Raw genomic sequence first — 24,297 nt, forward strand, 5'->3', positions numbered from 1 at the left:
GTGCAAATTGTCTGTTCTTTGTTGAAGTATATTGCTTTAAATGTATTGTCTTATTCTGGGTTGATACTTAATATCTCCAGCAATAAAACATTGTGAAACTGTATATATAAATAGTTGGATCTCCATTGATTCAGTCAAACACTTTCTACCTGTTGTATTTTCAACTGGGCAGTATCGTTCTGTTACAATGACACTGGTATCTGGATTGATTATTGATAGCAATACGAGACCTTATCAGTGAATACCTCCAAACTGAAGTATTATGGGCAGTAAAACTCGTTAACGTTAAATAATGTGCCACTCACTGTTGTATTTTACTTCAAAAATAATATCCCCTCAACAACAAATACATTTATTTTTTTCTGCGACATGTCATTCTTGATCTTCATATTCAATCGTAAACTTTTGTATCTTTTAGAAAGCGCAATAGACGTTTGAGATGACGTGTAAATGTAGTATCAGATTAGGATGTCATTTGAATGAAGGATATTTGATGTGTGTCATGTACAATGTGCATTTGACTGACTGGTGATTACTTCACTTTCATATGAATATCTTCTGCAAAGTTGTTGTTTATTCCACTGACAAATTCTCAAATTAGTCTGTGGGTTAGTTTTTATAAATATATTAGTTGAAAATATAAAATACATTTCCGTGATCACGGGCGTGTCCAACCTCTCATTAGGCGAACGTAAAAAAAATTCCCGGCTTGCATTGGGCGCGACTATCCTTGGCCACGTCTCCGGGCCACGTCGCGCATTACTCGCCATTTTCCCATCCAGACCGTGGAAAACGTCGATTTAGGTGCCTGACAGAACCTATTGTAAGGTTTTAAACCTGCAAGTAACGGAGGCTTGAAGGTCGTATTTGATTTGACCCGCACAGGTTCGTTCTAGCGAAGGCACAGCCGCCTGCAGCACCCAACAGAATCATGAACATTTTCAGACTCACTGGTGATCTCTCACATTTAGCAGCCATCATCATCCTGCTGCTAAAAATATGGAAAACCAGGTCCTGTGCTGGTGAGTAAGATTCCCATTTGGACTATTGCAGCATATATCTCAATTCCAATGCAATGTACCTAGCTATTAAACTAGCAACGTTTCTTTGTAGTGGATTTTTGTTGACAAGCTAACTGCTACTAGGCAACTAACGTTAGTTTGAGGCTTCATCAAATCAGATTGTTAGCATTGATGCTAGCACGGCCTAGTAAACAGGACAGTGTTGGGAAAGGACAAAGTCCAGCAAATCAAATACACCCAAATGAAATGCATGCAATGTCCGTTGCTAAGTAACGTTAGTTGACTTGTGTTGAGTACCCCACTCATTTATTAACTAGCGATATCAGGTCAACATCTGCGCACATCAGTTTACAGGGCCCACTAAACGCTTTTCAGTGTGTGTGGTATGTCATGCCTCATCATCCCTGTTGTAGTACAGAAACCTTTGATCTTTGTCCGCTAATTCAACCCCCCCCCCCCCCAAGCGTCGCTACCCTGGTCTGTCCTTTGACGTGGTAGCGCTGTCATTTAACGCGGATATTATGGTTAAAAAATATATAATTGCTGTCAAATGCACAGCTGATACAGGACTTTGTTACTTTAATTTATACAGAATTAAAGTAGTCAATTTCCAATGTCCCCTGGGAATTACAAGGCTTGTTGCAGTCTGTTGTGTAAGGCCACAAGACTTCTAAACAAGACTGCTAACAAGCTAATCAAATGACTACCTGCATTGACCTTTTTTTTGCACTGACTCGACCCACACACTCAGACATACTTACACTGACACCCCAACACACATGCGTACAAACACACTATCACACTCACCACATATGCTGCTGCTAGTATTTTATCTATCCTGTTAACCTCGTCACTTTACCCCTACTTTTATATATACAGTACATAGGTACCTCAATTGACTCGTACCCCTCCCTGCACATGAACTCGGTACTGGTACTCCCTGTATATAGCCATGATATTTTCTACTCCCTATATATAGCCATGTTTTATTTGTTATTCACTGTGTATTTATTCCTTGTGTCATTACTTAAATTTATTAAATCTTTAACTCTGCATTTTTGGAACTAGACCTGTAAGTAAGCATTTAACTGTTAGTCTACACCTGTTGTCTATTAACCATGTGAAAAATAAAATTGGATTTGAAACAGGTTTGGGGTTGAAGGTTAGGTTTAAGATGATCTGACTTGTCAAAGGAGGCACTGATGCCTGTCACGATCAACAACTTCAGTAGGCAGGTAGCTTCTCACACAAGATATTGGATTAGACACATTCCAGCCAGGCAAAAATCAGTTTGTGCTCAGGTACTGGGCCTGTCATTAGAAACATAATCTCATCACTGCAAGCAACGAAGTTTAATTCCGTTTTTAATATACTCTAGTCTAGCAATGTTATTCATGTATTTTGAGCTTCTTGACTACAAGAGGGTGCTACCACTTGCCAGTGTTTGCAGGTTGGCCTTCTGAGGCGGAGCAGCTGTAAGTCTATCTATGTCTGTGTTTAAAATTCTTTGGATTTTTATAAAATGCTTTGGATTTTTATCACAGTTGTCTCTACCTGGCCATGCTAGAGAGGAAAGAAGCTCTCAAAACATAACTGAGATTGTAGCCACTGACCATCGCCATACAATATCTTTGTGTATTGTTCAGGCATAGGAAGGTTGAGGGATGGATCTTCTTTCAGCACATTCTGAAATGGTAGGTTTTTGCCATGGCAAGCCCAGGATTGTACATCAGGTGGTCTAAGCATTTGAATGTGATAATGCTGTACTAAGCCTACTTCTTATCAGACACTCAGTTGGTTGTGTGTTTGCAATTCACCTGTATGGAGTCCGACTAGCTTTTACCTCATCAAAGATGCTAAGTGGATTTGATCTGTCATGTTTTCATTCCTGCAGTTAGAATCAGAAATTAATGTATGCAAGCATCACAAACAAAGGTCACTTTATATTAATTTGATGTTGCTGCTTGTGGAATAAGTCACAGCCATAATGCCTGTAATGTCAGGAATTGCCATAGCAGTACCTTCAAGTTGATGACATTGACAAGTGTAAGATGGAACACAAAACATTGTGTAGTTGAGTCTGCAGGTCCTAACTGGGTTAGCCAGTAAATGGGACAAAATTAGCTTTCCGGGTTTCGATTTCTACCAAGGGGCACCAAAGTCCTTGTTCAAAAACACTTCTTTCTTTTCTGCCTCCCTGAGAATTAACACTGATCTGACCTGACTGGATAGGTGAAAGCAAGGATTTAACTTCATAGCCTCACACCAACCCTGTCCAGTGAGATCAGTGGTTACTCTAAGGAAGGATGCAAGGTTAACATCTCAATTCTTTCACAATTCAGATGAAGTTAATGAGACCGAATGAGAGGAAGCCACTTAGGGCTTTTGAGATGTACTCATGGTGGGCTGTTGTGAGTTTAGAAGAGAAGAGAGACAGACATCTGACGTCTCATACACTTGGTTGTTTTTTTGTCTCTCTTGACAGGTATCTCTGGGAAGAGTCAGATTTTGTTTGCCTTGGTGTTCACCAGTCGCTACCTGGACCTGCTCACCTCCTTCATCTCCCTCTACAACACTACCATGAAGGTGAGACACACAAACAATGGACCTTGTGAGGGTGACAGGCTAATCCTCTTAGAGCGCTTTTTTCAAGCAACACACCCTGCCCATTCTCTATAGTAGTGAGATCTACTCACGAGTCAATATTGAAGTACTGTTAAGTTGACACACCCTTGTATACCCAAGGTTCATTGGTGTATGAGTGGGTGCATCAAGAGTGTGTACCTCTAATTATGGAAACCACTAGTACATTGAAAAAACAAGCAGCTAATTTGCTCACTTTTCTAATCGGTTTCTGAGGTTGCCGTGTGCTTAACCTAATTGGATGTATACACACATCTTCCAAATAACAGTGAAAGGGATCAAGTTAGTGATTGGTGTATTGTATCGTTTAAGGTAATCTACATTGGCTGTGCGTACGCCACCGTGTACCTGATCTACGCTAAGTTCAAGGCCACCTATGACGGTAACCACGACACCTTCAGAGTGGAGTTCCTGGTTGTCCCTGTAGGAGGGCTGGCGTTCCTTGTCAACCACGACTTCTCTCCCCTCGAGGTAAGGACACCCACCCTCTTGTCTCTCATTAAGATGAATGCATACTGCATTATACAGCAACTGATGTAGAGGCATTGTTTTTGGTTAAAAGCAAACGTCACATTCGAGTGATGCGTGCCCATTCTCGCAACAAAACGCCCTGTCGCAGTTAGCATACACTGTCGGTACCTTCAAACTTAGCAGTGAGTAATGACCATGAAAACACACAAGACTGACTATAGCTATGCTCAACAAGTATAATGTTCTTCTATCTCCATGTGTGATATTTTACCATGCCTCGCTGGCTTGCTAGGTAATCAATGCTCTGACATTTGCGATGTTGTCATGACGATAAGTCGGATGTGATCGTATTTACTTTCATGTACACAAACCGCTTTCTGATTCGGAACTGCGCACGCAACTTTTCACGACACAGCCGGGAAATGGGTCTACACAGCCACACACTCCACCTCTCACTATATCCTCTCCCTCTAGATCCTGTGGACGTTCTCTATCTACCTGGAGTCGGTGGCCATCTTACCCCAGCTCTTCATGATCAGTAAGACGGGCGAGGCGGAGACCATCACCACCCACTACCTGTTCTTCCTGGGCCTGTACCGGGCTCTCTACCTCATCAACTGGATCTGGCGCTTCTACTTCGAGGGATTCTTCGACATGATCGCCATCGTGGCCGGTGTTGTTCAGACAATCCTCTATTGTGACTTCTTCTATCTGTATGTGACAAAAGGTGAGTCGAGCTGCAGTCTTCGGACTTAATTTCTAAGTAAGTTTGGAGCAGTGTTTCCGCAGCAGTCATTTAACTGTTGTGCTGCGCCACGGCAAAATTGCCACCACTCCAAAAAAAACATGGAAACATATTTTGGTCAAGGCACAATTTGAAGGTGTTAGAACGATCTCCATTTACTTTTCCTCTGCAAACAAAACAAGTAATTAATAGAAAAAAAACAGACAACCTCGTAGTAGAATATTTTATCTACCTAGTTGGCTTGTGTGTTCTATACAAAATAAATATTCCTCTCCAGGTGCATTCAAGTTGCCATGGCGCAGCACACCTCATCCCCATATTGTTTTTATTTACTTTGCTGCTCTTTTGCACACCAATATCACTACTTACACACCATCATCTGCTCATCTAGCACTCGTGTTATCTCTGCTAAATTGTAATTACTTTGCTACTATGACCTATTTATTGCCTTACCTCATGCCATTTGCACATATGGTAGACTTTCTTTTAAAACCCTATTGTGTTATTGACACTACGCTTGTTTATTCCATGTAACTCTGTGTTGTTTCTGTCGCACTGCTTTGCTTTATCTTGGCCAGGTCGCAGTTGTAAATGAGAACTTGTTCTCAACTAGCTTACCTGGTTAAATAAAAAATGTATTCTGACAAGCAGTCAATGCACAACTATTCTTCCAATCACAAGAAAAACAGCAGCTTTAATGGCCTTTGATAAGAGGGCGATCCCAGCTTTCCATTCCTACTTTATTCATTTCTCAACTCACAAATGTGTGGACTGAACCATTTTTAAACCAAGTTTTTAGCAGGGTAATGGTTAAACATGCTCTGCAATTCACTGAGTGAATAGTGGAGCTAAACCTAGCACTGGTCAATTGTAGGGTAACTAGGGGTAAAATGCCACCCTACACCATTTTTTTGAGTGACTTAAAAAAAAGTTGTGCAGTAAGTGCCAACCAGGGAAAGTGTTGAGGGAATAGTGACATGAAGTGGTTTCTGTGGGAGGTACAGGCATGGTCATGTTATGCTGGGTGCCAGGTTACCCCTCTGCCAATAACGGCACATTTTCAGTTTTCCCCTCCCCACTCAGACCATTCCCAGACAGTCCTTGAGAAATTGCCTTTTGTGAAGATATTTTTTAATTGAAAACAACCCCAGTAAGGTACATGTTATCCCAAAATGGTTTAATATTGAGATAGAAATGACTGCATTGGACCTTTAAACTTCAGTATATACAGTATATACACTGTAAACACTCAGTAAAAAAAGATGGTGGCCAGTATGTTGCAATAAACTTTAGTGAACTATTAACAGAAAATATTTACAAAATAGCTACATATAGGAGCAGATCATCATTGTACATGAGAATGCACAACTGCAAAGCATTTCGAATTCTTGTGCACCATTATGCACGATGCTTGAATGTATTCTTTTGTCAATATTATCTGTTAATAGTTCACTAAAGTTTATTGCAACGTAATGGCCGCCTACTCGTCTTCTTTCTCAAGTTCATTCTTGAATATACCTGCCCACATCTCCACTGTAAAACACTCACCGGGAACTTCTGGTATTTGTCACAATGTGCTAAGGTCATCTGTTTAACCGGTGCGTTGAACCTAAAAAAATCTCTCCTCTGTTTCAGTACTGAAAGGAAAGAAGCTGAGTCTGCCAGCTTAAGTGCCAAAGATGGACCGATTTGGCAGATTCGCTGGGGGGGTGGCACATGAGTTTACCCCCTCCCCCCGCCAGTGTAAGATGCCTGAGACAGAGAGCGAGCCGCTTAGTTTGTCCTGTTTTTTGACCACTATCAGCAACACCTGTTCAGGAGGGTGCAAATGTCAGAGCGCTCAGATAGAAATGTATTGTATAGAGCTAGGGAATTTTCAGCTCTATTAATTATATTTCCATCTGCAACCCAGAACAAACCCGAAAAGGCCATCCTGAAGCCTTCGGACTTCTGTTTGATGCATCTTGCCTGACCTTTTTTTATTACTCTGTATAAAGGAAGAAAAGTTTTCTAAATAAAAATGTGTACTCTGATTTGACACATTAGTGAATGAGCTGAAAACATAAATTGCCTGTGATTTGGCACTGTAAAATATTGGAGCGGACTCCGTGGTGGGATAGTATTGACTAAAACCGTTTAAGAGTATTTGCAACCTCAAATGTACTTCTTATTTCTCCTTAATCCAGAAAGAGGGGAAGTGTAATGGAGTGTTATTCCCTTGGCTTTGGTTGGCAAACTTGTATTTTTTTCACTTTCTGACCCAGTGTACATTCCTGTATAAAGACAGCCAGTTACTGTTCATTCATGCCCTGGTCAATACTTAATATCCTCCAAAAAGATTAAACTAATCAATTTAGTTTGAATTGACCTGTAACTGTCACCTGCTATTTGAAATCCATCACTTACACCCCCAAAGAGTTTCACTGAAATACAGTATCGATAAACTGCCTTATCTTCATTGCTGTAAATGGCTTTCATTTAAATTTACACCATCAAATCACCTGTATCTATATTTTACTACCTGAGTATCATTTCAAAATGAGTCCATTCATTGGCAATATATAGGCTACCAACTCAGACATCAGCTCCTGAAACCAGTCATGTTTTATGCAGATTCATGTTTCTTAATGTCCATAGATTAGTCTACATGATGTGCATATTGTTGAGCTCACTTTAGATCTTTGACACATTATGGGCATTGAATTGTAACCAGACATCTGCCTTTACTTATTTGGCCTCACATGCAGATCATTCCTATTTTTTTTACTGAGTTCTTTTGCATGCTGTTGCCACCACAAATAAAGATTTTATGGAAAACACTTGACTGAATGAGAAGAGGTGGGTGTTGATTGTACTTTATTAATCCCAGAAGGAGAAAGTAGTCATTACAGCCATAGCAACAAACAAAATGTGCATGGTGAGTTTAGGCTGTCATTTGTTACTAGCTACATAAGCAGTTAATTTACAATTGCAAAACACAAACCTGCATTTATAGAACATTGAGAACAAAGGATCTTTAACTAAAAAGCTGGATGGCATTTATCTTGATGAGTCCGCAAACGGTCTCTACGATTGAAAGCTTTCCCACAATCCGTACATTGGTAAGGCTTCTCTCCTGTGTGCGTTTTCATGTGTCTGCTCAACTGATGGGAGGTGCTGAAGGACTTGTTGCAGGTGAGACACGAATACGGTTTCTCCCCGGTATGACTTCGCCGGTGTATGGTGAGATAATGGGCTTGAACAAAACCCTTCCCACAGTCCTTGCACTTGAATGGCCGGTCTCCAGTATGGTATCTCATGTGTATCCTCAGTTCAGATGCAGATTTGAAAACTCTGGTACATTCCTTATATGTGCAGGAATAAGGATTCTCCCCTGTGTGAATCAATACGTGTCTTGCCAATGGGGCAGGGCTATAGAATCCCTTACCGCAGTAGGAGCATGGGTAACGCACCCCTTTGTGGTATACATTCTCATGCATCTTCATTTGACCTTTGTCCCTGAAAGCTTTGTTACACTGGGAACAAGGGAAACGTTTCACCTGAGGAGTGTGAACACGATTCATGTGTGTTTTCAGAATCCCCTTGGATTGGAAGCTCTTTCCACACTCCCAGCAAAGGCACGGTTTCTCTCCTGTGTGCGTTCTCTGGTGTGTCACAAGAGCAGTTTCAAAATGGAACTTCTTGGGACAATGGGAGCACTTATATGGAAGATCCCCGGTGTGTGTCCTCTCGTGCCGGACGAAGACAGATAACTCGGCATAGCTCCTCTCACAGTAGGTGCAGCGGAACGGCCCGCTGAACTGATGGTCATCCACGTAGTGTCTGGAGAGGTATCTTATCACATTGAAGCTCTTCTCACACATGGTGCATTGAACCGGTTTGTGCTCTACCTTGTGAATTGCAAGCGTTTCTTGGTCTGGGAACATCCTTCGGCAATAGGCGCAGCGGAGCGGGTTGTGGATGCGTTTGTGTGCTGTCAGTGTGGATTTTAGCCCAAATTCCTTCCCACATTCATTACACTTGTGGATTTTCTTTTCCCCTAATTCAACAGGTTCACCCTTCCTCACCTTGCAAAACAGTCTCATGTGCCTCCTCAATACAAAGTCGAACTTGTATTTCGACCCACAACGGGGGCAAGTGTGTGGGCGCTCATCTGAGTGAGAGAGAATGTGATATCTCAGGTATCCCGATATAAATTTATGGCAAATAGGACACCTTGCACAGCGTTTGGATGATCCTATAGGTGTGTTTGGTTCCGGGGTGGAAGATGGGTGTTTGGTTGCATTGGTGGAGGACGACTCACTGTCCTCAGGTGTTTCCTCAATAGGAAAGACACATCTTTCAATATGTTCCTGGAAGCTTCTCAAGGTCTTGTAAATCTTCTTACAGGTGGGACATCGATAGGGCCAGTCACCAGTGTGGGTCACCATGTGTTTCCTCAGAACTGCAGGACGCTGTACAACCTTACCGCACACCTTGCATGTCCTACGCTCCAGAGACCTTTTTGCTCTCGCTGATGACCCCTCCACAGAATGCATGTAGGTGAAGGCAGAATTCTGTTTGCTCAGAGTTGCAGAGAGTTGTATGATTCCTGCTTCACATGTCATGCTCTGATGGTGTGTACTGCCTGATGGCCCTGGGTCTGTCTGCCCCGTAGCTGGAGAACCACGGCTCTCTCCAAGCTCCCCTTGTTGACGACTCAGAAAAAGACAAGCCTCTTCATGAGCCTTCACACTGTAATCGTGCTTGAAGGTCCTCTCACAGTTACTACATTGATGGATTCCTTTTTTCGGATGGGACTCCATGTGGATCTTCAGTTCGGAAGAGTTAGGGAAGATGTGTTTGCACACTCTGCACTTTTTGGGCTCAGTGTGGATAATCTGATGCCGCTTCATGCTTGAACCTGTTGCAAAAGTCTTCCCACAAACAGGACATGTCTTGCAGACAATGCGTTTGAGTTGTTTTTCATTTGGGCCTGCTTTTTGTTCTTGCGGACGTGGTAAAATTTTCTTCAACATCAGACCCTTGTATTGCATCACTGATATGGATGACTCATTGTCCTCAGGTGTTTCCTCAATAGGAAAGACACATCTTTCAGTATGTTCTTGGAAGCTTCCCAAGGCTTTGTAAATCTTCTTACAGGTAGGACATTGATAGGGCCAGTCACCAGTGTGAGTCAACATGTGTTTCCTCAAGACTGCAGGACGCTGTACGACCTTACCGCACAACTTGCATGTCCTACGCTCCAAGGACCTTTTGGATCTTGGGACCTGTTGATTTGATTTGGGGGTCTGTGTCATGTTAGCGATGACAATCCCTTGTTGGTCCACCGAGGGTTCTTTAGACATGCCTATGTTTCTCTTTTGTTCAGGTTTGGGCTTTTTTCTGAATTTTTCATAATGATTTTCTTCTTGCGTTTTGATTAGTTTAAAAGGCTTCTCTATACCATCTTCCCCTATACCCATCACTGTTTCGTACTCTGGTTCCACCTTGTCTGTCTCTGGGTCAGCAAACTCTGCATCATCCTCCACCTCCTCATCACTAACAGAGGATGTTTTGTTTTTCTCACATTCCCCTGATCTGCTATCCACCCCTTCTCTTTCTTTTACATCCATACGTGTTCCTTTTTTCACCTCTGTTGTAATTACCACCCTTTCCACAGGAGGAAGACTGAGAGCTGAGAGAATGCAGTCCCCATCGGTGGAAGATGGAGGGTCTGAAAAAGGGAACCAAAATGCAACAGTCTTAAATTTGCAATGGGGGGTCCAAAACAAATCCATGATATAGCATGAAAATGATGGGTGCGAGATGCCTACCATGGTTGTCCAGCTGGCAGAGATCTCTGTGGTATTGAAGCAGGGTTTTCAGCTGCTGAGGGTGAGATATGGACTCAACACATTCCTCCAGAACAGAGGGGATGTCACTGAGCAGCAAGGCAGCCTGACACAATAAGGAATACAGAGTTAGAAGGAATATACAGTACCAGTCAAAAGTTTGGACACACCTACTCATTCAAGGGTTTTTCTTTATTTTCTACATTGTAGAATAATAATGAAGACATCAAAACTATGAAATAACACATGGAATCATGTAGTAACCTAAAAAAGTGTTAAACAAATCAAAATATATTTTATATTTCAGATTCTTCAAAGTAGCCACCCTTTGCCTTGACAGCTTCGCGCATTCTCTCAATCAGCTTCATGAGGTAGTCACCTGGAATGCATTTCAATTAACTGTTGTGCTTTTTTAAAAGTTAATTTGTGGAATTTCTTTCCTTCTTAATGCATTTGAACCAATCTGTTGTGTTGTGACAAGGTAGTGGTGGTATAAAGAATTCCAGATCCTCTCTAGCTGGGCCACTCAAAGAGTTCAGAGACTTGTCCAGAAGCCACTCCTGCATAGTCTTGGATGTGTGCTCTGCTCCATTCATCCTTCCCTCGATCCTGACTTGTCTCCCAGTCCCTGCAGCTGAAAAACATCCCCACAGCATGATGCTGCCACCACCATGCTTCACCGTAGGGATGGTGCCAGGTTTCATCCAGACATGAGACTTGGCATTCAGGCCAAAGAGTTCAATCTAGGTTTCATCAGACCAAAGAATCTCGTTTCTCATGGTCTGAGAGTCTTTAGGTGCCTTTTGGCATTCTCCAAGCGGGCTGTCATGTGCCTTTTACTGAGGAGTGGCTTCCGTCTGGCCATTCTACCATAGGGCGTACAATTGGCTCAGCGTCGTCCAGGTTAGGGGAGGGTTTGGCCAGGGTAGGCCATTGTAAATAAGAATATGTTCTTAACTAACTTGCCTAGTTAAATAAAAAGTTGTAGAAACATCTCAAGGATGATCAATAGAAACAAGATGCACCTGAGCTCAATTTGAGTGTCATAGCAAAAAGGGTCTGAATACCTTTGCAAATAAGGTAGCGTTTAAAAAAAAATACATTTGCAAAAAAAAAACAATTGAAAAACCTGTTTTCGCTTTGTCATTATGGGGTATTGTGTGTAGATTGCTAAGGAAAATATTGAAAAGTCAAGGGGTCTGAATACCTTCTGAAGGTACTGTATATACTTGTATTTCTACTAGTACCTGTTGGAAGTTTGACACAGGAAGTAGCTTCTCCAGTCTCGAAAGGAATTGCCACATGAGTTTCTGTATGCCTACGTCATAACTTGGACCAAATTCTACAGGAAAAACATCCTAAAACAGAGTAAAGGAATATAAGCTATGAAAACATCTTAGAAGAGTATTATTGAATTTCTGGAAATACACAGCAGTGGAAATACACATAATGGAAGTGACCCACAACTATTCCATAGCCAAATACTTACTGACCTGGAAGAAATGTTCCCTCTCGCCTGGGTCTTTCAGAAGGGTTTGAACCAGCCCCAGGAAATTGGATTCAGATAATCCTACCTCTGCATCAGCCTTAAACACAGAATATTATTATTTTTGTTTTTTAAACAACTAATTGACCATCCTCGGTTCAATTATTTGAATTCATTTTGTTATTTTTTCCCCTTCTGTGAGCTCAATGAACACATTGCACAGTTTCTCTAGAAAAATAAAATCTAGACGGAACTGTGCGATGTAGTAGGGAGTTGTAGATTCCAACAGGCCAATATTCTTCACACAAACAAACATAGTAGTTAACTACAATGACCATAATTCATTGCGCATCTACTTGTCCAGTCTGTGTATCTTGTATGCCTGCTACGAAGAGAGAAGAATGCGTGACCTTGGTGATATAGAAAGCAGCTGTCGCTTCGTGAGGTATCGCTACCTGAAAATACATGATCTAAGTGATGGATAGTTGGTATTCAGCCTCATGTATTTCGAAAAATAGTGATTTTAATGTGAAGAAATTATGGTTAACTTCTTAAGGTATAGGGGGCAGCATTTTCACTTTCGGATAAATAGCGTGCCCATCTATTAGTAGATTTGGATAGAAAACACTCTGAAGTTTCTAAAACTGTTTGAATCTTGTCTGTGAGTATAACAGAACTTATGTAGCAGGCAAAACCCCGAGGACTAACCGTTCAGAAATCTTTTTTTTTTTGAGGTCTCTGTCTGTTCAATGATTTCTCATTGGCAAACGATACTTCTTAGGAACTTGTTTTCAGTTCCTACCGCTTCCACTAGATGTCATCAGTCTTTGGAATTTGGTTGAGGTTATTCATTTGTGCAATGAAGAAGTACGGCCATCTAGGAACTGCGTAACACTGTTGAGAGTTACGCAAGACTTGAAAAGTAGCTTGGTTTGTTTTCTTCCTGTATTGAACACAGATAGACCAGACTTCAATTTGATCGATTATTAACGTTTAAAAATACCTAAAGTTGTATTACAAAAGTAGTTTGAAATATTTTGGCAAAGTTTATAGGCAACTTTTGAAATATTTTGTAGTGACGTGTCCCATTTTGGAAGCCGTTTTTTTCTGGATCAAACGCGCAAATAAATGGACATTTTGGATATATATGGACGGAATTAAATCGAACAAAAGGACCAATTGTGATGTTTAAGGGACATATTGGAGTGCCAACAAAAGAAGCTCGTCAAAGGCAAGGCACGTTTTATATTTTATTTCTGCGTTTTGTGTAGCGCCTGCAGGGTTGAAATATGCTCCTCTTTGTTTACTGTTGTGCCATCATCAGAAAATAGCTTCTTATGCTTTTGCCGAAAAGCATTTTTAAAATCTGACACGTTGGCTGGATTCACAACGAGCGTAGCTTTAATTGAGTATCTTATATTTGTGATTTAATGAAAGTTTGATTTTAATATAATTTTTTTTTAAATTTGCCGTGCTGCATTTCCCCTGGCTTTTGGCCAAGTGGGACGCAATCGTCCCCTATACCATAAGAAGTTAATAAGTGATAAGCATTAATGGGCAGTCACTACCATCATGAAACTTTTATTAATAGTTTTATTCTGCGTTGTTACAGCATTCAACCCACAATGTAAAAATATACACTGCTCAAAAAAATAAAGGGAACACTAAAATAACACATCCTAGATCTGAATGAATGAAATATTCTTATTAAATACTTTTCTTTACATAGTTGAATGTGCTGACAACAAAATCACACAAAAATTATCATCAATGGAAATCAAATTTATCAACCCATGGAGGTTTGGATTTGGAGTCGCACTCAAAATTAAAGTGGAAAACCACACTACAGGCTGATCCAACTGATGTAATGTCCTTAAAACAAGTCAAAATGAGGCTCAGTAGTGTGTGTGGCCTCCACGTGTCTGTATGACCTCCCTACAACGCCTGGGCATGCTCCTGATGAGGTGGCGGATTGTCTCCTGAGGGATCTCCTCCCAGACCTGGACGAAAGCATCCGCCAACTCCTGGACAGTCTGTGGTGCAACGCGGCGTTGGTGGATGGAGCGAGACATGATGTCCCAGATGTGCTCAATTGGATTCAGGTCTGGGGAACGGGCAGGCCAGTCCATAGCATCAATGCCTTTCTCTTGCAGGAACTGCTGACACACTCCAGCCACATGAGGTCGAGCATTGTCTTGCATTAGGAGGAACCCAGGGCCAACTGCACCAGCATATGGTCTCACAAGGGATCTGAGGATCTCATCTCGGTTCCTAAAGGCAGTCAGGCTACCTCTGGCGAGCACATGGAGGGTTGTGCGGCCCCCCAAAGAAATGCCACCCCACACCATGACTGACCCACCGCCAAACCGGTCATGCCGGAGGATGTTGCAGGCAGCAGAACGTTCTCCACGGCGTCTCCAGACTGTCACATGTGCTCAGTGTGAACCGGCTTTCATCTGTGAAGAGCACAGGGCGTCAGTGGCAAATTTGCCAATCTTGGTGTTCTCTGGCAAATGCCAAATGTCCTGCACGGTGTTGGGCTGCAAGCACAACCCCCACCTGTGGACGTTGGGCCCCTCATACCACCCTCATGGAGTCTGTTTGACCGTTTGAGCAGACACATGCACATTTGTGGCCTGCTGGAGGTAATTTTGCAGGGCTCTGGCAGTGCTCCACCTGTTCCTCCTTGCACAAAGGCGGAGGTAGCGGTCCTGCTGCTGGGTTGTTGCCCTCCTACGGCCTCCTCCACGTCTCCTGATGTACTGGCCTGTCTCCTGGAAGCGCCTCCATGCTCTGGACACTATGCTGACAGACACAGCAAACCTTCTTGCCACAGCTCGCATTGATGTTCCATCCTGGATGAGCTGCACGACCTGAGCCACTTGTGTGGGTTGTAGACTCCGTCTCATGCTACCACTAGAGTGAAAGCACCGCCTGCATTCAAAAGTGACCAAAACATCAGCCAGGAAGCATAGGAACTGAGAAGTGGTCTGTGGTCACCACCTGCAGAACCACTCCTTTATTGGGGGTGTCTTGCTAATTGCCTATAATTTCCAGCTGTTGTCCATTCCATTTGCACAACAGCATGTGAAATGTATTGTCAATCAGTGTTGCTTCCTAAGTGGACAGTTTGATTTCACAGAAGTGTGATTGACTTGGAGTTACATTGTGTTGTTTAAGTGTTCCCTTTATTTTTTTGAGCAGTGTATATAATACTCAAAACTGAAAACTGTGATTATTTCTGTAATAATCTAAAACTACATAAAAACAGCAACCGCTCAGAACTACCCTTAGTCTGCATGTCATATCAGAAATACATGAATGTCTATCACTGACCGGTTTAGACATTAGCTGAGGCTCTGCCTTAAGGAGCTCACCTGTGTCCTCCAGAAAGGTGTAAGGGTCTGTATCCTGTCCAGGTGTGGCTGAATGGTCTGGAGGTCTGTAATCGGCTTTGAGCGACACAACTCCAGGACCAGCTGAAAGCAGAGCAAACCAATCCAGGACACGTATGAGACAATAAACACTACTAAATATGATCATATCCCATCTTAACCATCATAATGAGCACTAGCTCCACCTCCCTCTCTCACCCGTGCTCGAAGACCCAGAATAAGTTGGGCCCTCTGACTGTCATTCAGAAGCTCTGGAACTATCTCTGTAACCATGGTAACAAACTCCTCCAGCATCCCATAATCCATCACGTGTCTTTGCTGGATTGTTTGCCAGATGGCTGCTGAGACCAGCCGCAGTGGAGGAATCATAAGCCGCAGAGAGTGGAGAGGAAGAGAGGGACCTGAAACACAAAAATTTCCCAAATGATAAAACAATAATAAAGAAGTTTGAATGATGAGCAACAAGTAGTGAATTAATGAGTACTGACTAGTGAGCGATGAGTTAAACACTCACTACCAGTCAAACGTTTGGACACACCTACTCATTCAAGGGTTTCTTTATTTGTACTATTTTCTACATTGTAGAATAATAGTGAAGACATCAAAACTATGGAATCATGTAGTAACCAAACAAATCAAAATATGTGTTATATTTCAGATTCTTCAAATAGCCACCCTTTACCTTGATGACAGCTTTGCACAATCTTGGCGTTCCCTCAACCAGCTTCATGAGGTAGTCACCTGGAATGTATTTCAATTAACCTGTTAAAACTCTAGGGGCGCAATTTCATTTTTGGATGAAAAACGTTCCCGTTTTAAACAAGATATTTTGTCACAAAAAGATGCTCGACTATGCATATAATCGATAGCTTTCGAAAGAAAACACTCTGACGTGTCCAGAACTGCAAAGATATTTTCTGTGCGTGCCCTAGAACGTGAGCTTCAGGCAAAACCAAGATGAGACGGCATCCAGGAAATGAGCAGGATTTTTGAGGCTCTGTTTTCCATTGTCTCCCTATATGGCTGTGAATGCGAGAGGAGTAAGTCTGCCTTTTCTGTCGTTTCCCCAAGGTGTCTGCAGCATTGTGACGTATTTGTAGGCATATCATTGGAAGATTGACCATAAGAGACCACATTTACCAGGTGTCCGCCCGGTGTTCTGCGCCGAAATTGGTGTGCAAAAGTCAGCTGCAAGTATTTTTCCATGGAATTTATAGAAGAATACAGGCTTCCACGAACGATATATCAATGAAGAGATATGTGAAAAAACACCTTGAGGATTGATTCCAAACAACGTTTGCCATGTTTCGGTCGATATTATGGAGTTAATTCGGAAAAAGTTTGACGTTGTAGGTGACTGAATTTTCGTTTCGGTAGCCAAATGCGATGTACAAAACGGAGCGATTTCTCCTACACACAGACGCTTTCAGGAAAAACTGCGCATTTGGTATGTAACTGAGAGTCTCCTCATTGAAAACATCCGAAGCTCTTCAAAGGTAAATGATTTTCTTTATTTGGTTCTGGTTTTTGTGAAAATGTTGCGTGCTAAATGCTACTCAAAATGCTAAGCTAGCTTAGCATACTCTTACACAAATTAGTGAATTGCTATGGTTCAAAAGCATATTTTGAAAATCTGAGATGACAGTGTTGTTAAGAAAAGGCTAAGCTTGAGAGTAGGCGCATTATTTTCATTTTATTTGCGATTTTCAGAAATCGTTAACGTTGCGTTATGCTAATGAGCCTGAGGCTTTAGTCACGATCCCGGATCCGGGATGGGGAGTTTCAAGAAGTTAACAGGTGCGCCTTGTTAAAAGTTAATTTGTGGAATTTCTTTCCTTCTTAATGCGTTTGAGCCAATCTGTTGTGTTGTGACAAGGTAGGGGGGTATATAGTAGATGGCCCTATTTGGTATAAGACCAAGTCCATATTATGGCAAGAACAGCTCAAATAAGCAAAGTGAATCGACAGTCCATCATTACTTTAAGAGAAGAGATGATGGTCAGTCAATACAGAAAATGAAGAACTTTGAATGATCAAGCTCTCATGAGCACCGCCACAGGGATGGAAGACCCAGAGTTACCGCTGCTGCAGAGGATACGTTTATTAGAGAGAGTTACCAGCCTCAGAAATTGCAGCCCAAATAAATGCTTCAGAGTTCAAGTAACAGACGCATCTCAACATAAAGTGTTCAGAGGACACCGTGTGAATCAGGCCTTTATGGTTGAATTGCTGTAAAGAAACCACTACTAAAGGACACCAATTATAAAAAGAGACTTGTTTGGGCCAAGAAACACAAGCAATGGACATTAGACCGGTGGAAATTTGTCCTTTGGTCTGGAGTCCAAATTGTAGACTTTTGGTTCCAACCGCCGTGTCTTTGGGAGACGCTGTGTGGGTGAACGGATGATCGCCGCATGTGTTTTTCCCACCGTAAAGCATGGAGGAGGAGGTGTTATGGTGTGGGGGTGCTTTGCTGGTGACACTGTCTGTGATTTATTTATAATTCTAGCCACACTTAACCAGCATGGCTACCACAGCATTCTGCAGCGATACACCATCCCATCTGGTTTGCACTTAGTGGGACAATCATTATTTTTTCAACAGGACAAAGACCCAACACACCTCCAGGCTGTGTAAGGGCTATTTGACCAAGAAGAAGAGTGATGGTGTGCTGCATCAGATGACCTGGCCTCTACAATCCCCCGACCTCAACCAAATTGAGATGGTTTGGGATGAGTCGGACCACGGAGTGAAGGAAAAACAGCCAACAAGTGCTCAGCATGTGTGGGAATTCCTTCAAGACTGTTGGAAAAGCATTCCAGGTGAAGCTGGTTGAGAGAATGCCAAGAGTGTGCAAAGCTGTCATCATGGCAAATAGCGGCTATTTGAAGAACCTCAAATATAAAATATATTTAGATTTGTTTAACACTTTTTTGGCCTTGTGTTATTTCATAGTTTTGATGTCTTCACTATTATTCTACAATGTAGAAAATAGTAACAATAAAGAAAAACCATTGAATGAGTAGGTGTTCTAAAACTTTTGACCGTACATCAATTAGTTAAAAATAATGTAATCATATGGGCAACGATCACATCAAATAGGTTAAGAAACGCAAGTAAAAATTATATAAAGAGATATTAGCTTGCTAGCTAGCTAGGTCTAACAACGTTATCTGAATAAAGAAAGAGGCCATTGAGTATCTTTGTTTCGTAATTACCTTATTGCTACAGAATTGGACCACGATCAGACTTCACATTTTTTTGGTTATCATCGATTAGGGTGTTTCCACGTCAGCATGACACAAAAATAGTTTGGGTATCGTAAGATTGCTTTGGCAATTCTCACATAGAAACTTAAATTGGGAGGAAGAATGTTTCATTTGCTTTTTGTATTTCTATAACAAACAATTTTTAAAAAATCATGATGTAAGTGGCCATTTTAAGCTCCTTTTAGTCCCGACACAGGGGTTAAAGCAAAAAAAATCCAATGACAAACTTACGTCGATCTCAGATTGATAGTCTGGGGCCAAGTTAACCTCCCCTTTCATGTAAGAAGGTTTGACCAATTCCAGTCCCCTTGCTGAGGAGGTCCGGGGAGAATTTACAGTGGGGCAAAAAAAGTATTTAGTCAGCCACCAATTGTGCAAGTACTCCCACTTAAAAAGATGAGAGAGGCCTGTAATTTTCATCATCGGTACAATTCAACTATGACAGACAAAATAAGAAGGAAAAAAATCCTGAAAATCACATTGTAGGATTTTTAATGAATTTATTTGCAAATTATGGTGGAAAATAAGTATTTGGTCAATAAAAAAAGTTTCTCAATACTTTGTTATATATATATTGCCTATATATATATATATATATATATATAGGCAATGACAGAGGTCAAACGTTTTCTGTAAGTCTTCACAAGGTTTTTACACACTGTTGCTGGTATTTTGTCCCATTCCTCCATGCAGATCTCCTCTAGAGCAGTGATGTTTTGGGGCTGTTGCTGGGCAACATGGACTTTAAACTCCCTCCAAAGATTTTCTATGGGGTTGGGATCTGGAGACTGGATAGGCCACTCCAGGACCTTGAAATGCTTCTTACGAAGCCACTCCTTCATTGCCCGGGTGGTGTGTTTGGGATCATTGTCATGCTGAAAGATCCAGCCACGTTTCATCTTCAATGCCCTTGCTGATGGAAGGAGGTTTTCACTCAAAATCTCACGATACATAGCCCCACTCATTCTTTTACACGGATCAGTCGTCCTGGTCCCTTTGCAGAAGAACAGCCCCAAAGCATGTTGTTTCCACCCCCATGCTTCACAGTAGGTATGGTGTTCTTTGGATGCAACTCAGCATTTTTTGTCCTCCAAACATGACGAGTTGAGTTTTTACCCAAAAATTATATTTTGGTTTCATCTGACCATATGACATTCTCCCAATCTTCTTCTGGATCATCCAAATACTTTCTAGCAAACTTCAGACGGGCCTGGACATGTACTGGCTTAAGCAGGGGGACACGTCTGGCACTGCAGGATTTGAGTCCCTGGCGGCGTAGTGTGCTACTGATGGTAGGCTTTGTTACTTTGGTCCAAGCTCTCTGCAGGTCATTCACTAGGTCCCCCAGTGTGGTTCTGGGATTTTTGCTCACCGTTCTTGTGATCATTTTGACCCCATGGGGTGAGATCTTGCGTGGAACCCCAGATCGAAGGAGATTATCAGTGGTCTTGTATGTCTTCCATTTCCTAATAATTGCTCCCACAGTTGATTTCTTCAAACCAAGCTGCTTACCTATTGCAGATTAGTACTACTGTGTGCACGACAAGTAATTTTTCCAACAATTGTCTACAGACAGATTATTTCACTTATAATTCACTGTATCACAATTCCAGTGGGTCAGAAGTTTACATACACTAAATTGACTGTGCCCTTAAACAGCTAGGAAAATTCCAGAAAATGATGTCATGTCATTAAAAGCTTCTGATAAGCTAATTGGCATCATTTGAGTCAATTGCAGGTGAATCTGTGGATGTATTTCAAGGCATACCTTCAAAACTCAGTTCCGCTTTGCTTGACATCATGGGAAAAATCTAAAGAAATCAGCCAAGACCTCAGAAAAATAATTGTAGACCTCCACAAGTCTGGTTCATCCTTGGGAGCAATTTCCAAATGCCTGAAGGTACCACGTTCAACTCTACAAACAATAGTACACAAGTATAAACACCATGGGACCACGCAGCCGTCATACCGCTCAGGAAGGAGACGCATTCTGTCTCCTAGAGATGAACGTACTTTGGTGCGAAAAGTGCAAGTCAATACCAGAAGAACAGCAAAGGACCTTGTGAAGATGCTGGAGGAAACAGGTACAAAAGTATCTATATCCACAGTAAAACGAGTCCTATATCGACATAACCTGAAAGGCCGCTAAGCAAGGAAGAAGCCACTGCTCCAAAACCGCCATAAAAAAGCCAAACTACAGTTTGCAACTGCACATGGGGACAAAGATCGTACTTTTTGGAGAAATGTCCTCTGGTCTGATGAAACAAAAATATAACACTTTGGCCATAATGACCATCGTTGTGTTTGGAGGAAAAAGGGGGAGGCTTGCAAGCCAAAGAACATCATCACAACCATGAAGCACGGGGGTGGCAGCATCATGTTGTGGTGGTGCTTTGCTGCAGGAGGGACTGGTGCACTTCACAAAATAGATGGCATCATGAGAAGGAAAATTATGTGGATATATTGAAGCAACATCAGTCAGGAATTAAAGTCTGGTTGTAAATGGGTCTTCCAAATGGACAATGACCCCAAGCATACTTCTAAAGTTGTGGCAAAATGGCTTAAGGACAACAGTTAAGGTATTGGAGTGGCCATCAAAGCCATGACCTCAGTCCTATAGAAAATCTGTGGGCAGAACTGAAAAGATGTGTGCGAGCAAGGAGGCCTACAAACCTGACCCAGTTACACCAGCTCTGTCAAGAAGAATGGGCCAAAATTCACCCAACTTATTGTGGGAAGCTTGTGGAAGGCTAACCGAAACGTTTGACCAAAGTTAAACAATTTAAAGGCAATGCTACCAAATACTAAATGAGTGCATGTAAACTTCTGACCCACTGGGAATGTGTTATTATTCAGACATTTCACATTCTTAAAATAAAGTGGTGATACTAACTGACCTAAGACAGGACATTTTTACTAGGATTAAATGTCAGGAAATGTGAAAAACTGAGTTTAAATGTATTTGGCTAAGGTGTATGTAAACTATCGACTTCAACTACATTTGCCAACTGCTTTCAAATGTTTTTTTCTGCAATTGCACTAAGAATTGTTGTGCATTTGATGGCTTGTCAGAATACATGTTTCCCCTCCTATGGCTCTCGCAACTGGAATGCGCCTCGAGAGGAATATTTATCTCTCATAGAACACACAACAAGCCAACGAGGTAAAACTATTCTATTATGGGGTTGTCCGATTTTGTTTTAATAACATTACATGGCAAGAATAGCAACACTGGAAAGTTACATCCTGAGTGAAAGTATATAGGCTTTGAATTACTTTGCCAGCAGTTGAGCAGTGCATTATAGACTATTTAGTTCCCTACATTTTAACATCAGAGTTTCATAAACAATCATGCATGTCATTTCAGTGCACAGAGCAGATATTTTTTGGGGAGAATACATTTATTTGGGAATATATTTCATAGCCTAATACAGACAAGAAGCATGTCTGTTCTATGTCATCTCCAAACCAGCCCCCCTGGAGATTTTTATTGCGGATTTGCACAGATGTGAAAAACGACCTCTCCAGAATCCATATGATGGAAGTCCGTTGCAGTGACGGGGAACATTAGCCTCTGCCTATACATGCCTCCTGTAAGACCCTACGATCTGTGAAACGTACATGATACAGACATCATCTTGGTGTCATGGTGTCATTATACTCCTTATAGTGTGCTCTACAATATGTATGCCTACATTCTGAAAATGTATTAAACATAAAAAAATATCAAAAGTACCTTTTTGATTTGGTTCATTTTTAGACATACTGTTTAAAACACTACACTCTATAAGTAGATAACATTTCAAGAGTGAGCTCACTGCTACGTTAAGTAATTATCAAATATATGAGCAACACCAACACAGTGAATGGGAAATGGACTCAAAGGGCACTCCCTCTGCTGGTGATGTGCTGAATGTGCAATCTAAAGGAGGTCTGATTGGTTAAATTTGTATGTATAAAATGGGTAATATTTTCAAAAGTACCAGATAGTACACTTTGGAAATTTGACGAATTTGAAGAGTATATTGCACTTTTGAGATATTCATATTAATATGTTGAATAAGTTCTTAGTAAACAATCATTTCAGAATCTAGACTTACTTCATATTTGGGACCACATATAATGAGTATAATGATACCAAGATATCGGTATCATGAAGCTACTGTTCACGGATCATAGGATCTTACAGGAGGTATGTATATGTCAAAAATGGCCTATCATGTCCACTTTCTTCACAATTTGCAAGGGGGGGGGGGGGGTCGTCTAATACAACGTCTACCTCGACATAGAACTACCTTGTGACAAAGTTGGTTTAAAAATATGTTTTTGTTCCTATTCATCAACATTCGGTTTCAGGAAGTTAGCCACTTAGCTAGCTAGCTCGCCATGTTGTTGGTTACTGGAGGTCTATCCACTATAGCTATATACCTTCTTGAGACAAGTATGTTTTTACCTTTTGCTCCCCTGATGCGTCTTTCCATCTTGAGTGTTCCTTGCAGTTACATCCGAAAACGTTTGGTATGATAATGAGGTTAATAATATCCACGTTTACTCCAAGTTTGCATAATACGAAATGTCTCGCTTTTACATCCGTGTGGAAGCTGTTCCGACACAAGTTCGCTGGAGCGGAACATTTGAGCAGCGCAATCAATTCCATACGGAATAATTTTAGAGTAGGACTGCCGACCAGCGTTTTCGTTACTAATAATACGGTTATTGCTACCCGGGATCCTTGGGACGTCCCTAACCTTAAAAGCCCATTTATGCTTGTAATGAAAGTGTGTTCGGAGGCTCCGTATGCATATAGATGCCAAATTGAGCTCCGTACCGCATCGCTGTGCGTCTCATAAATGTTGTAGGAATTTGACTTGAGGTGGGCGGGAGGTACTGTATAAACACCAACTCACTTCCTTGAAAACAGCTCTGCGTTGCAGTGGCGACCCGATTGGGAAAGGCCCCACCTGTTCTGAGTCCCACCCATTTAGCTAAAAAATAATAATTAAAGTTGATCAGTGTTCTTTCACTGATTGGGACACTACATCACAGCAAAATCTACAGGAAGAGCTTGAAAATTCAAGCCATAGATTTACATTAGAAGTGCCCATCAAGGTAATTTGCCACAGATAAAATTATGTCAAATTGCTTTGATTGGACTGCTTGTGTCAACATTATACTTTCAAAATCTTAGCTAGCAAGCAAGAAAAGCAGTCATCATCAGGAATCAAGTCGACAATCTACTGGCAAATCCTTGGACATAAACATTACACAACAATTTGGAAATCGCAAATTCATCAATGAGTGGTTTGGAAAGAATCATTGGCTAACTGCAAGCGTTGCAAAGCAATCACTAGCCTGCTAGTCAGTGGAGTGGGTGCGTGGTCCAAGTCTGGGTTTAAGGGTCTCTTTTCCAAGCTTAAAAGGATAAACATTCA

At 41.6% G+C, this 24,297-nt stretch overlaps 2 protein-coding genes across 3 annotated transcripts; one reads left to right on the plus strand and one right to left on the minus strand.

The window, feature by feature from the left end:
• Positions 1-714: 714 nt before the first annotated feature.
• On the plus strand, positions 715-7,705 carry LOC135523724 (ER lumen protein-retaining receptor 2). Its single transcript, XM_064950569.1, has 5 exons — positions 715-1,022; positions 3,508-3,608; positions 3,978-4,136; positions 4,611-4,863; positions 6,517-7,705. The coding sequence occupies exons 1-5, from the start codon at positions 932-934 to the stop codon at positions 6,549-6,551; spliced, it is 639 nt and encodes a 212-aa protein (XP_064806641.1). The 5' UTR covers positions 715-931; the 3' UTR covers positions 6,552-7,705.
• Positions 7,706-7,720: 15 nt separating this feature from the next.
• LOC135523725 (zinc finger protein 14-like) lies at positions 7,721-23,714 on the minus strand. 2 transcript variants are annotated; one of them, XM_064950570.1, is made up of 7 exons: positions 23,319-23,714; positions 15,795-15,997; positions 15,579-15,680; positions 12,209-12,301; positions 11,963-12,073; positions 10,698-10,821; positions 7,721-10,597 (listed from the first exon to the last, which is right to left on the minus strand). In XM_064950570.1, the coding sequence occupies exons 1-7, from the start codon at positions 23,344-23,346 to the stop codon at positions 7,902-7,904; spliced, it is 3,357 nt and encodes a 1,118-aa protein (XP_064806642.1). In that variant the 5' UTR covers positions 23,347-23,714; the 3' UTR covers positions 7,721-7,901. The 2 variants fall into 2 exon arrangements, with proteins under 2 accessions (XP_064806642.1, XP_064806643.1); XM_064950571.1 differs by lacking the exons at positions 15,579-15,680; positions 15,795-15,997; positions 23,319-23,714 and having other exon boundaries at positions 12,205-12,292.
• Positions 23,715-24,297: the final 583 nt, after the last annotated feature.

Source organism: Oncorhynchus masou, chromosome 31 (genome assembly GCF_036934945.1).
Source record: "Oncorhynchus masou masou isolate Uvic2021 chromosome 31, UVic_Omas_1.1, whole genome shotgun sequence".
Classification (NCBI taxonomy): Eukaryota; Metazoa; Chordata; class Actinopteri; order Salmoniformes; family Salmonidae; genus Oncorhynchus; species Oncorhynchus masou.

Excerpts from the sequence above, each read along its gene's own strand:
- LOC135523724 (XM_064950569.1), top strand. The coding sequence starts at position 932 with ATGAACATTTTCAGACTCACTGGTGATCTCTCACATTTAGCAGCCATC. Across the intron at positions 1,023-3,507 it reads GAAAACCAGGTCCTGTGCTG|GTATCTCTGGGAAGAGTCAG; the intron begins GTGAGTAAGATT and ends CTCTCTTGACAG. Across the intron at positions 3,609-3,977 it reads TCTACAACACTACCATGAAG|GTAATCTACATTGGCTGTGC; the intron begins GTGAGACACACA and ends GTATCGTTTAAG.
- LOC135523725 (XM_064950570.1), bottom strand. The coding sequence starts at position 23,346 with ATGGAAAGACGCATCAGGGGAGCAAAAG. Across the intron at positions 15,998-23,318 it reads ACGCATCAGGGGAGCAAAAG|GTCCCTCTCTTCCTCTCCAC; the intron begins GTAAAAACATAC and ends TTTGTGTTTCAG. Across the intron at positions 12,074-12,208 it reads AGAGGGAACATTTCTTCCAG|GATGTTTTTCCTGTAGAATT; the intron begins GTCAGTAAGTAT and ends ACTCTGTTTTAG.